The sequence below is a fragment of the Penicillium pulvis genome (genome assembly GCF_028828015.1).
Source record: "Penicillium pulvis strain IBT 33274 chromosome Unknown contig_12_segment0_segment0, whole genome shotgun sequence".
NCBI classification, from domain to species: domain Eukaryota; kingdom Fungi; phylum Ascomycota; class Eurotiomycetes; order Eurotiales; family Aspergillaceae; genus Penicillium; species Penicillium pulvis.
In genome coordinates this window covers 1,610,376-1,627,172 of record NW_026643072.1, presented here as the reverse complement: position 1 = coordinate 1,627,172, position 16,797 = coordinate 1,610,376, and the positions used below count along the sequence as shown (strand labels likewise).

Below are 16,797 nucleotides of genomic sequence, written 5' to 3'. Positions count from 1 at the left end.
CTGCCTGTTTGTTCAAAATAGCGAGTTGCCCCTCACCGCCGGTTACCCTAAGTGCAGCCCTAGATTGCAAAACCTCTCCCGCATACACATTTCAATCTGAACCAGAGGGTTTATCCAGTTATTCAAATCTGCTTACCTTGGAACTTGAGATTTTAGTAATAAATCATTGATTACGGTCCATGGATCATTAATACTATATCACCATGTCCAAAGAAGACGTAAAGTTCAGCCCTAACTATCCACTACCCCGCCATTCTGATTTATATATTGCTGCTCGGGAACGTCACCCCAGCCCAGTATCCATTGTACTCCAATGTTGCACAATAACACTTCAACAAATGATCCACGATGTAGGAACTTGTTAGGTTGTAATGCAGTAGAGAACAGGCTTACCGAGTGTCACTGATGAAAGGCACAGAAACAACCTTCCATGTTATAAGAAAACCAATTGGGTAGTTTAGACCTCTATCCACCACAAACGGGCAGATGCTGAGTCCAATTCTATTTTTCCAAGATAAATGTGCGAATGCTCAAGTATCTGGAAATATTTGTTTACCTATGTATATCCCTATACATATGCAGATCAGAATAGCTACAAATATTGGCACAACAACCTTTGAACAGGAAAAGTATCAAGTACAGTCTTCAATACATGAATCAAGGAATGTATCCCAGGCAGTTCAATACATATACAGGTTCAAGGAACAACATGGCATGGAAGAACCAAATGATTTCAAGCTTACATTGAATCTAGCAAGGTGCGGTGTGTCGATGGAGGCAGAAGGAAGAAAGCGCAGCTGTGAATTAGGATACAAGACGTGTTGTAATGCACAATCAGACCGAGTGTCACACCGAGGACTACAGACTACCTAAGTGTCAACTAGTGGTAGTGATCGAAACGTCATCATCTTGTGCGAACGGAACAGAGGAGCCAAGAGAATAGAGCCAACAGAAAAAGCCAACCCAATAGAACCAACAGAACAGAGAGACACAATCAGACTGAAGGACTGCCGAGGACCAATGACTAGGGGTCATTACTATTGACAGTGATTGAGATATCATCATGCTTGTGCCAACAGGACAAGAGCCAACAGGACAGGAGCCCACAGAATAGAAAAGCAGACGGAACAGAGGAGCCAACGGAACGAAGTCAACAGAGCAAAAGAAGAAGAAGAAGAAGAAGAAGAAGAAGAGGAAGAAGCAGCCAAGGACCAGAGGAAGGTTGTGAAGAAAGGAAAGTAGAGAAGGAGGAGAAGAAGAAAAAGTTACAGGGAAAGGTGAAGAGGAGAGGGAGAGGAAGAGGAAGAAGAAAAAGTTGGGAGTATTAATAGTCTGGGAGACGCAGTGAATGATGAGAGTAGCCTCATGGGGAAGAGAGACGTGAAAAGAGACGTGATCAGAGGACGTGTTTTGAAGGGAGCAAATACGTGACTACGTGATTTGTAGACAGGACATGTGGTGGATTGTTACAGTTGACTTGTTATGATGGCCTTGATTTTGTTGTCTTGAACTAAATCATAAAGACAACGACTCCCTGCATATTATACAAACATACTCCTGATCTTACAGTAGTGCTGTAAACCCGTACATAATCCATCAACACCTTGCAGAAAAAAAGGGAAAGGGTCCAGTATCAAAGGCCATATAGGCTTCTAATCATGATCTAAAGATACAAAGAATATTCGAGACATGCACAATGCAATTGGAAAAAAAAAAAAAGCCCCGGGTTCACCAGCGAAGAAAAGCTACTCGACTGTAGACTATCCTCAGATAAAAGGGGAAAAAAGTAAGAACGGCAAACGAAAAGCATCCTGGAAACTTGTATCCTCGGAATTGTCAAACAATGGTCATAAGAATCGTATTTTTGTTTTTCCCACCACACCCTCTGCATCGCATCGCATGGAAACCTTGCCAAAATACACACAGGTCCCCTGGGTAGTCAAGTCAAATTGGTTGACATTGGGATATTGGATTTGATTTTCGGGGGAAAAAAAGGCAATTATGCGACAGCGTGCGAGAAGAGGAAGCTAACGGACTCTCCGTTATGGGTACGACGGCAAGCCTCGGCCAGCGTGGGGCTGATATCAATCGTCTCGATCTTATCGCAAGCTTCCTTCTTCTCGGCATGGGGGACAGTGTTGGTCACAACCAGGCGGTTCAGACGGCTACCATTCAGGTTCTCGATGGCCTTGCCGGAGAGAATACCGTGGACGACAATGGCGTTGACTTCCTTGGCACCGTGCTGGAGGATAGTGTCGGCGGCCTTGACGAGGGTGCCACAGGTATCGGCCATGTCGTCGACGATGATGGCGACCTTGTCCTGGACGTTACCGACAAGAACCATGCGGGAGACCTCGTTGGGACGGGCACGCTCCTTGTGAATGAGGGCGAATTGCAGATCGAGGCGGTCAGCAATGGCAGTCGCACTAAGGAAAGGAAGTGATTAGACTTGACATCATAGTTTATGAAGGTTTTAGGTTGATTTCTTACCGCTTGGCACCACCGGCATCGGGGCTGACAATAACGCAGTTGCTCACATCAAGGTTCTCGCGAATCCACTTGAGCATGCTGGGCTCAGCATACAAGTTGTCGACGGGAACGTTGAAGAAACCCTGGATCTGGCTGGCATGCAGATCCATGGTGATAACATGGTTGCAGCCGGCAGTTTGCAGCATATTGGCCATGAGCTTGGCAGTAATAGGAGCACGGCTCTTATCCTTCTTGTCCTGGCGAGCATAAGGGAAGTTGGGAATGACAGCAGTGATGCGGCGGGCAGAAGCAGTCTTGCAAGCATTGATCATGATCAAGAGTTCCATGAGGCCGTCGTTGATATCGTTGGGCCGTGTTGACTGCAGAATGAAGACTGCGCGAGAACAAAACGAAGATCAGCAACGGACATCCATGGCTTCCTTCCCTTCATTCTATATTTCTTATCCGAGACACCGCGGCGGGGTCAGCGTACCATCTTCGTCCCGAACACTTTCACCGATTGTGACGCTGGTCTCCTGGTTAGAGTACTGCAGAACCATAATCTTGGTCAACTCGCTACCGAGGCTGTGGTCATCCTTGAATTAGTCTTCGCCGCTAAAAATTGCTTTTGCAGAACGCAAAGATCCTTACCGATCCGCCACGAGCTGGGCAAGCTCCGGGTGACTGTTGCCAGTCAGCAACTTGATGGAGTTGGTCGCCATGATGGTGAAAGAGAAGTGAAGTTCTTAGTCTCCCAAGAAGAAAGAAAAGAAAAAGAACCGTAAGCTTGTAAAGCTGCAAAAAATTGAATCCCGCACCTGCCATTTTAGGCCCCGCATTTTTTTCGTATCCCGTGACTACTCACCGCCTTTGCATCGTCATCCGTCATCCGTCATTCGGATCTATATCCAGCCTTACGTATAGAAAAAAGATAACTAAAAAAACACAATATGGATATTTCCCGTAAGAAAAGCAGCAATCTAAATACAAGTGTTGAAAAGGGCCTTTGGAATCAGCTGACCTGCACATCACCTGATACCCGAAGGTTCCCTGGAGTTTTTCCCCATCTTCCTCCACTTCCCCACGAACATTCCCGGGAAAACGCCATTGAATGCTTGGGCCGGAAAAAAAGCACACGAACAGGAAAGGATAATAGAAATAAGGCTATCTATGCGAATCCAAAGTACTCGCTACCAGCTGTCATCGCGGTATAAAGCCGTTGACGGAGGTCTTCATAACTTTCGTATTCAGGGAGATCCAGCTCTGGAGGTATTATTAGCAGATAGATCAATAGGGAGAGAGATGGAAAAGCTTACGGTTGAAACATGTGTGCGAGCTGGGCAAGCGAGTCTTGTTGCCATAATCACGGTGGATGTTGAACTTGCTCACTCCGTTCATACCTTCCAGTTCCTTGAAACCGTTGAGAGGTACCTTGGAGGTACCAGTGACGAATTGCAACAGCTTGGCACGCTCCTCCTTGTCAAATGAGCGAACGGCTCGCCAGAACCACTGGATCTGTGGTGACGAGGCAGAGTAGTTGTGGTATTCAGTGTTGTTCTTCCACTCATCGACCTCAATCTCGGGCAGACCGGAGATCAGCAGCTCCAATTCCTGCTCGTTGAAAATGGAAATGAGATCAGGAGGAATGATTTCATGGAAGCCTGTCGACAATATTAGTATCGTTAAGTAGGAAAAGAAAAAAGAAGCATATATGAAACTGTACCTTTGAGGAAATTGTCAAGCTGCTCTCGGACAGACTCCACCAGACGGTACTCAACCACGCGCTGGATGTACTCCTCCTTGTTCTCTTGGGTGACTGGGATGTTGCGACCATCGGGAATCAGGTCGATCGTCTCCTTCTCACCAAAGGCATCGGTTTCGATGGAAAAGCTCTCAGTGATGATGTCGGTGATATCATTCTCCAGCATCCAGAGCAAGGACTTGTAGTAGTCGAGGTCAAGTGTCTCCATATCTTTGATGGACACAGAACGCCCAAGGATATTCTTGTAAACAGCACGAGAGAAGTGACAGTCCAAAACACGACCCTCGTAGAGAGCCTTGCCAATGATCCGGCCAATGAACTTGAAGAACATCAAGTGTTCGGAGTTGACACCACTCAGACGGTTGGGGTGGAAAGTAGTCCGATCGGCGGCAACAGGAATGAACAGAGCGTAGTTGGGATTGAACATGCCACGGGCAAGGACTGAAAACCATTCTCGAGTGACACCGCCAGCATCGACACCCTCTTCACCATGGAAGCGGACGTTCAATTTGCCGTGCTTGAGCTCATCAGCACTCTTAAAGTAAAGAGACTTGAACGAGTCAAGGAAGACTTGGTCTCGGCGCACAGAGAGCTGGAGAGGAGGGTGAGTGTGGCGAGGCTCGGCGGCACCACGCGTGTGCATGCGACGAGTGAAGTAATTGCGCTTGTTATCAAACTCAAGCACCTTAGGGTTCTTCACCAGCAGGGAAAATGTGCCACTCATCAAGCGAGGATTCTGGCGAACGAGCTCGTTGAGAATCTTGCGGTGTTCCTCAGTAAACTTGAAGAAGAGGTTCTCCATGCTAAGACCAGCATCAGCCGAGGCACTGTTGACTGATAACTCGCGGCTACCCCGAGAAATTGGCTGGTCCTTGAGAGTGGTGTTCTTGCAGACAACCATCAAGGCCTCGATCAAAGGCAAAAGAATGGTAGCTACGTTCAGCATGTTCTCCTTCTGGCGAATGACAGTCAAGCAGTCACTGAGCTTCGTCCAGAGAGGACCGAAAGTGGCACTCTCATACAGTCTCTTGAGAACATCTTCTTTGGGTGCGGATTCGGGCTCGCTTCCCTTCGACTTGTCAACACGAGTTGGGTCAAAGAGATAGTCGAGTGCGGTGAGGATACGAAGCAACTTCGCCTGGTCAGAGCTGGGCGGGGAGAATTTAGCCAAGGCTAAGCCTTGCATGTCCGTGCCAGTCTCAGATTGATGGATGTAAGGAAGCAGCTCTTCAAGATCTGCAAGAATTGTATCGCTGAGGGCTTGTGCTTGGCCGACGAGCTCATTGCCAATCACATCCCGAGCACCGGGGATGGCAGAAAGGTTGTTGATAGTGGAGAGGGTATCACGGAATGTTTTTCCATTGCATTCACGAGCTGCAAGGATGTGAACGACTAGGCGGAAGTTGTGATCAGGAACGACAGGGGGCTCAATGCTCTTCCGCTTGCGCTTCTCTTCTTCGGCAGGCTTGTCAGTGCCTTCGGCCTTCTTAGTATCGTCTTTATCCTCTGCGGTGCCTTCAGTATCTTGTCCCTCAGCCGTCTCAACGGTAGGCAGTGGGGCGTCTGTCATGGTAGTGTCCGTGCCAGGTTCAGCGGCCTGGGTTGGTTGATCCGTCACCTGTCCAGCTGAAGCTTCTTCGGGCTTCTTTTCCTTCTCTTCTTCGGGCTTTTCCTTTTCACGGCGGAGGAGAACGGTGAGCGGTTGAGTGATGCTGCTGAGTAGAGCAGACAGCTGCTCCATGCAGTTAGGATTGTCCATGATCAACTTCCTGTCAAGAAGCGAAAGGAGAGAGTTCAGAGCGAATTTGTTAGCTCGGTTCTCTTTGCCCTTGCCCTTGCGGAATGCCTTCAGCTTAAGCTGGGAAGCCGAATCATGCTCAGTCAAGAAGAACCAAGGAACATGAGCATTAAACTGAGACAGGTAGGACAGTGTTGCCAGGCATTGTTGTACGACCATGAGCGGAGTCACATCACTGCTCATGCCAGAGGTCTGGAGGGAAAGTTGACGCTTGCCAGACTGAGGAGTCTTCTGCGAGCCAGGAGTCTTGGCGCGGAGCGATAGGTGAGAAAAGCTGCGCTCGATGGCGGAAGAATCAACACTACCGTCTTGCAAGACAGAAAGAATAAGACTGATAAGCTCCCCACGGTTCTGGCGGTTCTCGCAGACATTATGGACGATATCGTTGAACTGAATGCGTGTGTTGCCCTGAAGAGGCATGAACAGCAACCGCAAAATAGTGGCAACACCAGCTTTGTCGAGCATCTGGACAATTTGGCGTCTCTGGGGTTTCTTAGGTTCTTGTTCTTCAGCAGGCTCGTGTCTCGGGCGATGTTCCATTCCAACAAGGTCACCGAATTGGGCAATGCGGCGGCCGCCAAGGGCTCGTGCCTCCGTTAGGTACTCGGGGCCTAATGTAGCAAGTACATCCTCGGGTTGATCAGCGAGGACAGCTTGACGCAAAGAGGGGTCTAAAGTTGCAAGGAAACTAGCGGCGTCCATATCCTCAGCTCGAGGCGCAGTAGTACCAGCTGGGGGCTGTTGTCGACGAGCAGCTTCCCGCTCACGACGACGTCGATCAGCGGCTTCCTGTTGCAACAATTCGTCTCGAATCTCGGCAGGCAAAGCTTCCAGGAATTCCTGATTAATTTCGGTTGGCTCTTCGCCAGCGGCAGCGGCTTGAGATCGCTGGTCGGCAAGCTGTTGCATGATCACCTCTTCTCGAAGCTCTTCTGGCAGAGCCTCTAAGTATTCAGGATCGATTTCCAAGCCCGTTATATCAAGCTGACGACCCCGAATAATTGTGTGGACTCGTTGAGCAGGCTCGGGCTCAGGTTGAGCGGACGAGCTGGCAGTAGGTTCAGCTGTAGCATCAGTCTGCTGAACATCTTCCATAGGCTCATCAACACCAGCGGCCTGTCGCTCGGCTTCTTGTTGTTCTCTTTCGGCCTGTAGCCTTGCATTATGTTCTTCTTCGAGCTTGTTCACGCGCTCCTCCTCTTCTCTGATTTCTCGTTCCAACTTCTCTTTCTGAGCCAGTTTCTCACGAACAATCTTCTGCTTTTCCTCCTCGATCTTCTGGTTTTGCTTTCCTTCCTCGATAGCGGGAGGAACCAAAACCTTCATCAGAGAATTGATAACACGCTGCGTTTTCTCCACGTAGGTGCTGCTGAACAGGAGACGAGCTTCTTCCTGCCACCGGTTCCTTGTTGGCGACAAAGAAAACTTGACGGCATTGAGGGGGTCGTCACGGCTGCGCGCGGCGGGATTGTGATGACGTGTGAGGGAACCGAACATGTCTTGAATACGATTGGGCAAGATCGCCCGACGGTCGACATGAACATGAATACCGTCTGGGCGAGTGACGACACCAAAGCCAGGTGTAGCTTGTCCACCAATAGCCTGCATGATAGCGTTCATAAAGCTAACGGGGCTTTCCATGGCAAGCATTCGTCCACCACCTTCAAGTTGACTCCAGTCAGGAGGAAGCGGTTCTGCCGTAAATCCGAGACGCGGAGCAGAAGGATCGGTGGCACCACCGTCATTGCGCATCAGAAGAGGATTGGTACCATCATCGTTGCCGCGGGCCGTAGGCAGGGTCCGATGGACACGGGGATAAGGCTGGAGCGGCACAAGTCCACCATGACGTCCAGGCATGATTTCAGTAACAGTAGCCCAGGCGGGTGGTGCACCACCACGGAAGCGATGGTGATGCCCGTGCGGTCGGGGCGGTGGGGGTTCATCGCCTTCCCAACCCCAAGGCTCGAGTAGATCGTCATCTGGAAAAGGAGATGTCAGTAAAAATTCATCCAGTATTAGCAAGTCGTAGGGCATTTTTACCTTCCATATCTCCCTCGGAGCCCTGGTCCATCTCATAGTCATCGTAGTCATCCATCTCATCGTCAATTTCATCCATATCCTCATCTTCTTCTAGTCGTGAGATCAGTAAACTGACCAGGCGCAGCGAAAGGGGTTGAAGTTGCAACTGACCTCCATCATCCAGCTCATCAAGAATCTCATCGTGGATATCTCCTCCTAGGCCATCGCCGTGCATGTCTTCAACACCACCGGAAGCAGCGTCATTGAGAGCACGGAAGAGATCATTAATACGGTTAGTTGAGTGCGGTTGGTTGGTTTGACGGATGTCAGCCATTTCCTCTTCGAACTGGTTCATCATCTCGGCTTCTTCTTCGTCTTCTGTCATTTCTTCACTCTCCCATTCGTCTTCTTGGTCTTCTCCGAGACTCTCGTTGTCATGATCGCCAGTGATCTCGCCGGCAAACATGTCATCATCGTCCATGTCAGAATGGTCGTCGTCTTCATCGTCGTCCTCATCGTCATCGTCGTCTTCATCATCAATAATGACTTCGACGGCATCACCCGAGAGACCTTCAATGGGACCTCTACCTTCGACATCCTCGTCTTCATCGCTGACAACCTCACCATCATCCTCGATGATTTCCTCATCGTCGTACATATCATCATCGTACTCGTCGTCATACATTTCATCATCCTCGCCTTCTGATTCCTCGGTGCTAGATTCTTCCTCGTCATGGCGAGGCTCCAGCATACCAAGCGTAGAGTGGCGGAAAAGGTCGGGCGTCTCTTCCCGGTCATCCTCCATGTCAGAAACTGAAGTTGCAGACGAAATCTCGTCATCCTCGGCCTCACCCAGGTTAGAAATTTCATTACCCTCACTGAGGATCACCGCGGTTTGTGTCAATTTGTTCAACGGGCGCAGGATATACTTAATAACGCGTTTCGATGATGGGAAATTGAGGTCAATATCTGCGACAGAAGCAGTCAATGCAGGGATGAAGTGTTTCTCAAACATTGTCTTCGCGAGTTGTTTGTTAGAAGATGGGAAGCCCGCATCCTGGGAGTAGGAATAACCGGTGAGCATTTTGTCGAAAAGGTCGGCAAGGCACATAAGCTTCGAGTATTTGGCATCCAAGGGCTCAGTTGAGGCACTGGCATCCTTGTAGGATCGAAGTGCATGCTCGAGCACGAACCTGCGAACGAAAGCAAGGTCCGGCTCATCTTCCTCAATTGGCTTTGGTTCGTTACGGCGTCTAACAGGGCCACTATTTTCACCGGTCTTGGTGCATAGAGCAACCAGGACCTGCATAGTCCATGTCGAGGTCATGCTCCGTTTCTTGAACGCCAATGAATCATCATGCTCCATAGTTCCAAGGGGAACCAGTGCATTTAGCAAGTAGTTGAGAATGCCCGAGCGTGGCTTGGAAGGTGTGGAGGCAAGGGGATCAGCCTTGCGAGAGAAATTGATGAACTCGACTTTGGTGCGGTTGTAGGATGACAGAAGCTCGGTGAGACATTGAAGCAGGAAGCATCGGTAAATGTAAATTTGATGATCTTCAGCGTTGAATGGTTGCTTCTCACCCTTCTTCGCAGGTGTGCGACTAGGCTGCGCATCGGCACTGCTCGACACGGAGGGGGTAGGCTCATCCATGGACATGTCAACGTCTGTCGGCGGTTGGGCTTCAGGCTGGTCGGTAGATGTCCGCTCAGATGTTTCAGTTGGGATTATTTCCTTATCATCGACGTCCTTGTAGGATAGCAGCTCTGATAAGAGGTAGTGGATAACACCATCTGGGTTCTCGACCACAGGCGCTTTAAGCTCGGCGCCCTTGCCTTGGTTTTTGTCCTTCTCCTTGTCATCTGGAGCAGAGGTCTCAACCTTGCTATCCTCATTCTTGCTACTCTCCCCACCGCTCTGCTCTTGACGTAGACGAGCAGTGCGATCTTTGTCGGCCTTCAGGCCAAGAAGTTGGGGCCGCTGGGAAAACTCATATTTGGTCAGTCTCAGCTTCTCGTTTGTCACTTCCACGAAGATCTCAGGCGCCCTCAAAACGAGATGATACAACTGTCGCACGTAGCCAGTAGTGTCAATTTGGCGAGATGATTTGTTCTCGAAATTAGCGACAATCTCACTGCGCATGATTTGCCGAATCGTAGCTTCGTCCTCGACGATGTGACGCAAGATCAACAGAAACGAGCTTTGGAGCTTATCATTTGTGGCACTGGCTAGCTGCTTAACCATGACAAAGAGACGCTGCAAGTTGCGCTTCTCTCCAAATCGCGCAGCAATGCTGCGTTCCCGAGTGACAATGACCAGAATACGACAGATAGAGAGTGCTAGGGTGTCGTCCTTGCCCACCCGGGGCAGGATTTCAACCAAGGCCTCAAAAAGCTGAGTCTTCTCCTCAAGGGACACTAGGGGTTCCTGAAGGCGAGCAGGCTCGTCATCAGAGACAGGATTGTCGGGATTTGGTGGATTCCAGGTTATTTGAGGGGGCTGGCAATCGTCGGACAACAGCTTTTCTAGAATGAGCAATACATGGCCGATCCAAGGGAAAGTTTCGTTGGCAGGTTTCTCGGGAGTAGGCAGTTTGATAAAGCCAAGGAATGTAGAGAAACAATCCTTGAGCTCCTCGATAGTTGCATTGTACATGTCTCGATCCTGAAGAACCAGAGCAAGGATGTGGGCGTAGGCTGCAACTTTCTTTCCGGCCGTCTCAAAGTTCTCCATTTGCAAGGAAACGAGTGACTGGACGAGAGTTTCCCCAACATCTCGACGGAAGCTTTCGGGCTCGCTATGCTTCTTGATAGCAGAAGAGATCAGATCCGCAAGCTCGAATGATACATCATGGTGGACATTGAGAATATCAAGGCAGCGTTCAATCAGATTATATCGAACTTTCTCTCTTTCGGCATCTAGATCCTCGACAGTAAGCAGTTGGCGCCGACGGACTGGCTCTTGTGGTTGGCTAGCAGGCTCTGATTGCCCTTGAGCAGATGAGGCACGTTCTTGGTGGGATGAGTCGCCAGGCTCATCGCGGCTCACAACTTCACCATTCTGGAACACAGCACCAATCGCCCGAGCAAAGCTCTCGGGTATGCTTGTATCAATACCTTCTGTATCATCTGTGTTCGAGCGAGTATGGTCATCCACGGAGTGGCGCGAGGCCTGGGCCAGAAGCAATGCAAGGGCCGAGCTCTCCAAGAAAGCAGGGTCGAAGTTAGGGTCACCCGGAATGACATCTTCAGGGCCATCTCCGCCTGAGGCGACTTCAGAAGATCCAGTTTGAATGTCAGTGGCTCGAGGAGGCAGCCTAGGGGGAGCTCGAAGCCATTTTTGCGCTTTGCAGTATTCTTCAGCGGGACCCAAAACGTTGTTGCAGCGGTAAAGAGCCTCCTGGTTCAGCTCTTCATCCTCGAAGCCCTTCTCTTTCAGCGCTGCCGCACGGTCTTTGTTGACAACGAATGGCTTGCGTGGGACTTCAGTCAAGATAGGTGGCGGGTCGGCTTTCAAAGCAGCACCCGACTCATACTCTCCATCCAGTGATGAGCGAAGAATGTCGACTAAGAATTTGACGATCAGGCTTTGAGACTGGGTGGCAAATTCTGAGTTCCACATCTCTTGAGCCATGGGCAGGATTTCCATGCGGAGATCTACCTGGAATTGACCAGGTTGGAAGTAATCCGGACGACCACGCTCCCGATCATGGTTGGTCGTCAGCGCTTGTGTCTGGCTAGACTCAACGATACTCTTGCCGCTCGCGAGTTCTGTGAAAACCGCAAGGATGATTTTGATTCCCCCGTAAGCAGCGGTAAGTTGATCAGCAACTTCCTTCTCGGTCTCAGCACCGCGATCCAAGGGCTTGAGGACGTTAACCTCACGCATGAAGGTTTCGCACATCTCCTTCAGCACCTTGAGCCCGTTGTTCCGCTTGAAAGCGACAAGGACAAGAGTCAGGTAGTTAGGCGTTGGCCGATCACCACCAGCTTCGTACAAGAGGTGTGAGAACTGGGAGAGGATGACAATAAGATAGGGAAAGCGGTATTTAGAGCTTGCGCCTGAGTTAGGAGCATCGAGTTGGAGTGCACGTAGAACAGTGTCAGCGATGGCCTCGGCCACCATGTTGGCACTCTGCTTTGCTTTTTGAAAAGAGTCTCCACGCCTTTTGCTGACAAGACCAAGACCAAGATTGTGCATAAAGCCTGTAATTGTAATTGGCAGAGCACCCAAGAGATACCGAAGGATCTGAACATTCTTGAAAGCGGAGCTTTCTTCGTCAACTTTCTTGGCAACACCTTCAGGCTCCGGTGCAACCGAGGTGTTTGAGCCTTCGGAGGCACCGAGGCCTTCTCCCTGAGTCGCAGTAGCAGAGTCTGCCGATGAGTCCTGAGAAGCCCCTGGTCCGGGGACCGCGGGCTTTCCTGGGGGTTGCTGTTTGCCTTGTGTCCAAAGATCCGGGTTATTCTTCTCATTAACGATCGCCTCCCATACACATGCTGAGAAAAGATCACCAAGGGAAGAAATAAGGTTGCAGTAACGGTCAGCGAGATTGACTTGGGTGAAAGGAGACACCTGTTGAGCAGGTCGAGTCTGGTAAAGCGGCATTGCGAAAATCTCACGGAGCAGGTCGGTAAGAACGAGGACGGCATTCAGGTTCTTTACAAAGAAGGTTCCATGAGAGAGAGCTTCTGTTGCCTCGGGTGCAGGTGCCTTGGAGTCGAGCGGTCTGGTGAACGACGTGAAGAATCCCGACTCTTTGGGCGCGGCCCAAAAGGCCGACAGGGTGTTCACTGCTGACTGCGCCCGCTCAACAAGAGATGGAATAACAATGTGCGGTTTGGTTTCAGCAATCATGTGCACGAGTACCGTCAGTTCCTGGTTAGGGTCGGTGCCATGGAAGCCATATGGCAAGCTCTGAAGTGTTGCGTAATCCAGAACAAATTCCGCTCCACCAGCCTGGATGAAAGATGCGCAATTTGGCTGGTTTTCAAAGAATGCACCGAGGAACCGGATGGCAGGGAACAGGTAGTCTGCAACAGTAAGGCCATGCTCGTCTTGGTCCTTTGGCTCAAATTCACTGTGTGCAGATGGGAGTAGCTGGCTCACGTCACCAACAAGCAGCTTGCAGCCGTTGGGAAGGGTATGGGCATTCAGCTGAGGAACACCGATAGTCGCTGGGTCTTCCATGGAGGCATCAACAGCAACACCGATGTCACGGAACAAGTCAGCAACAGGTCCGGATAGGATGGCTTTGGCGTTGTCATCTGGATCTTCCGTCCATAGCTTGGCACCCAGTCCTGACTTCCATGCCTTGGATTTAGCAAGGAGGTTAACACGGGCCGCCATAACAATGACGGCAGACATAATGGAAGTCTTCAGAGCCGGGTGGTGTCGCACGAGTTCGTCAAATGCGGTACCTAGCGAGCGGACCAGGTTTGGATCATCTTTGAGGCACTTGACATGCTCCGGCTGCTCGAAAATCTCGAAGAAACTTTCTAGGGCATCAGAGGATTGAAAAAGGTCAAGACCAGAGGCGTTCAGGCAAATGGCTCCGAAGGCCGAAGGGATGCACGCAAGAGCATCAGCGGCAGCAATGATTCCCGAGGCAAGTTCCGTACCAGGCTGCCGGGCCATAAGGTATTCACGGTCTTCTTTCTTGCTTTCAGCAGTGGAGACAGATTCAGTAGTGGGTACTGGGGCCGAGGGCTCGGTCTCATTACTGACGTCCTCGGATTCGATGGCAGGGGGCTTTTCCTGGGCCTTGAGCTCACGCCCCATGACAGCAGCAAGAAGACTCTTACTAAGACCAGCTTCGGCGATGACAGCATAACTGGTAGGCTCGTTGTGAATAAAGCTACTCAGGATGTTGACACCATTGCTCCATACATGCGAACCAAAGATTCGTGCGTTTTCAAAGACAAGTCGCAATGAGGTAAGAAGCTGAGGGGAGTCAATCAAATTCCGCAGGACACGATCAAATCCTCCACCATTGTGTTGCATGATGTGATTGACAAAGCGAAACATCCACCGTAAAGTTTGCTGTTGGAAGTAGGGTATTTGGTAATCTATCGAAGGATTCTTGTATTGAGGGGGAAACCCGTCTCCACTGGAAACCTTCTCAAAAGCGGTTTTGGTCTCGTGGTCGATCAGAGCGGAAATCGCATCGAAACCCTTGGCCGTAGTCAATGTGCTTAGGGCATCACGGACAGCGTGAACGAAGGTATCAAGGAACTCCATGACTCGAGAGTAGACTCGGCGAGCCTTTTCAGTTCGAAGATTGAGGATATCAACGAACATTGGAATAAGACCAGCGGCAACGAGAGTCTCGGGTGTCCGTGCACTTGAACTGGGAAGTGTGCGCAAAAGTGCAAGTAATGCATCGCGCCATTCGTCATTATAGGTGTTGTCAGTATCGCCATCTTCAGTACTCAGCTCGTTGACTACCTTGCGGGTCAGGAACATCAGAACACCATGGTTGACATTGACACTCAAAGCGGAGCAAACGTCCACAGCACGAGACTTTTGCTTCGCCAATGCATCCAAGGCATGAATTGCCAGCGTTTGTAGATGCCTTGAGACCTCAAGATCGCCGCTCGCGCCGAGATGCACCAACTCGGCCAGCTGGAAGGTCAGCTGAAGGCGTTTTGACTGTTCCAAGTCATGTTGAAGAACCTTCTGCTGGAATGATGACTCCGGGTGAACATAGGCTAGGTTGGTCATGGCGAGAATCCGGATTGCAAGAATCTGCTCGCGGGTTTCACGAGACCCAGACAAAGCTTGGGCAACACGAACCTTGTGAAGCAGCTCATACTTCGATTCAAGAGGTAGATGTGGCAGATTATTGGCCAGAAGATCCTCCGTCTTACCAGATGAGATCTTCGAGTATGGAAGGTCCAATATCTTTCCAGCTCGGGATGCTTCTTCTGCCTTACCGCCTGTGCTTACGTTTAGCGCAGGAGAGTCTTCTCCGCTGATTGTACGGCTCAAACGTGGAGTAGGATGGGTGGCGCTCCGACGAAGCGGAGTAGGCGTGGTTGGGGCATGGGCACCAGGCTCACCCTGGCCAAACTCCGAAGTTGTTCTAGTTTGCTCAGTGGCACCTGACGGGTAGTAGAGGACCCTAACATGGCCCCATTCTTCCCAGCCGTCATTGTCACGCACGAGTGAGACCAGTTCGTTGGCGTTGAGCTTTGTCGCGCCCGCCTTTTCTTTGCCCTTGGCTGACACAGCCGGGGGTGCAGAGAACGGGGTTTTACCGGTAACAAACGGGCGGGGAAAAGGTGAGGAGATCTTGAGCAATTTGTCTAGATCGATATTGTAGTGAGCTGCCAGCATGGTCTGCTGGTGGGATCCACGCTGGCGCGAATGGTATCTTTGAGCCAAGCAGAGGGCCAGTCGTAGAGTAGATTGAAGGAGGGACAGAGAGGTGGTGTTCAAGAGATCTCCCAAACGCTCACTGCTGCTGTATAGACTGCGATTTCCACATTTCTCCAGCAGCATACGGGAGAAGTCCAGAATCGCTTCTACCAGCTCGCGGTCACCCTCGGGTCCATACCCTAAAGAATTCAACTTGGCATCGATGCCTTCTGCTGGTGACTTGCTCGCATCAGCTGCGTATGACTCTTCTAAAACGGTCCTCCGGAAGCTCTGTGTCTGTGGGCCGGTGTTCAGGAAGTATTTATCGATGACGGTGGCCAAGATTTCATCGAAGCGGTCTAAGACATTGATCCAGTGATAAAGGTCGCCTCGAGGGAACGGCCATAGCTTAGGAAATGTGCTTAGATGGGAAGGAAGCTCCGGGACGGGAAGGCTTGTGACATTGGCAATGAATTCAGCGAGAAAAGGCGACTAGAGTAGCAAAGAAAAAAAAATTAGCCAGAGGGAAAAAAAACCCTCATGGGTCCATGACCGATAGAGACTCACAATTGTAGCCTCGTGCTTTTGACTGGCAACCTTCTTGATTTTGCCCATGTTGGCGATTAGAGCAGGCAGCCAACCATGAGGGAATTGAAAGATCCCAGGAGAAGAGTCTCCTAGAGGGTGGAGTTGGCGGGGGGTTGGTCGTGAGACCGGGTCGCGGAGCAAGCGCGAGGGTGCCTTATGACGTTTTTGGTCCTCTTCTACCTGCTTCGCCTAATTTGAGTCTTTCTGTGTCGACAAGTCCGTACGGAATCGTATCACGGAATTATCAGTGACAAGGCGATATGAATGGAAATGGGTATTCCGTCCAAATGAAGCTTGTCTAGTCGATAAGGTCGAATAGAAAGAAAGTGGTGAGATATTGGCGCGCGGGTTCGGTGAAAGAAGTCTAATCAAGCAGGGAAAACGGTGCAGGACGTTTGACCCTGAAGGTATTGACGACAACGAAAGATCGAAATGAGGAAAGGAAGATTAAGAAGGATGGGTTGAAGGAAGAGGGGAAAGATGCAAGAGAAAATGGGGGGAGAAGGAAAAGAATCATGAAAGGTGAGCTGTGTCCTGCCGGCAGTTAAAGCTGGAACTTGGGCGGTTCCCCCGCTGAGGCGGTCAGGCTACAAGGCATCATTTGATTCCATGATTTCTACCTTCTTCTATTTACTACAAAGTTCTTTTGGTTTGCAATTACTTCATTGTTTAAAGCATTTTCGAATTTAAACTTGACAGAGATTACATCAGTATTGCAAGGTCAGACTCTCGACTACAAACCAGCGGATGCCTGCGCGGATTCTCAAAACAACTAAGTACGAACGAATGCGATGCTACCCGATG

General features: G+C 50.3%; 2 protein-coding genes across 2 annotated transcripts; both read right to left on the bottom strand.

The window, feature by feature from the left end:
• Positions 1-1,930: 1,930 nt before the first annotated feature.
• N7503_001810 (ribose-phosphate diphosphokinase) lies at positions 1,931-3,284 on the bottom strand. The gene is made up of 4 exons (XM_057061357.1): positions 3,121-3,284; positions 2,963-3,054; positions 2,491-2,863; positions 1,931-2,426 (listed from the first exon to the last, which is right to left on the bottom strand). Exons 1-4 carry the CDS (start codon positions 3,189-3,191, stop codon positions 2,000-2,002), a joined length of 963 nt encoding a protein of 320 aa, XP_056925319.1. The 5' UTR covers positions 3,192-3,284; the 3' UTR covers positions 1,931-1,999.
• Positions 3,285-3,637: 353 nt separating this feature from the next.
• On the bottom strand, positions 3,638-16,020 carry tom1 (E3 ubiquitin-protein ligase TOM1; the record flags this gene model as incomplete). The annotated part of the gene is made up of 6 exons (XM_057061356.1): positions 3,638-3,732; positions 3,786-4,130; positions 4,193-8,008; positions 8,070-8,159; positions 8,220-15,897; positions 15,973-16,020. 6 exons carry the CDS (start codon positions 16,018-16,020, stop codon positions 3,638-3,640), a joined length of 12,072 nt encoding a protein of 4,023 aa, XP_056925318.1.
• Positions 16,021-16,797: the final 777 nt, after the last annotated feature.

Coding starts and splice junctions, on each gene's coding strand:
- N7503_001810 (XM_057061357.1), bottom strand. CDS start 3,191: ATGGCGACCAACTCCATCAAGTTGCTGACTGGCAACAGTCACCCGGAG. Junction 3,055..3,120: donor GCCCAGCTCGTGGCGGATCG/GTAAGGATCTTT, acceptor GGATGACCACAG/CCTCGGTAGCGAGTTGACCA. Junction 2,864..2,962: donor AAGTGTTCGGGACGAAGATG/GTACGCTGACCC, acceptor GTTCTCGCGCAG/TCTTCATTCTGCAGTCAACA.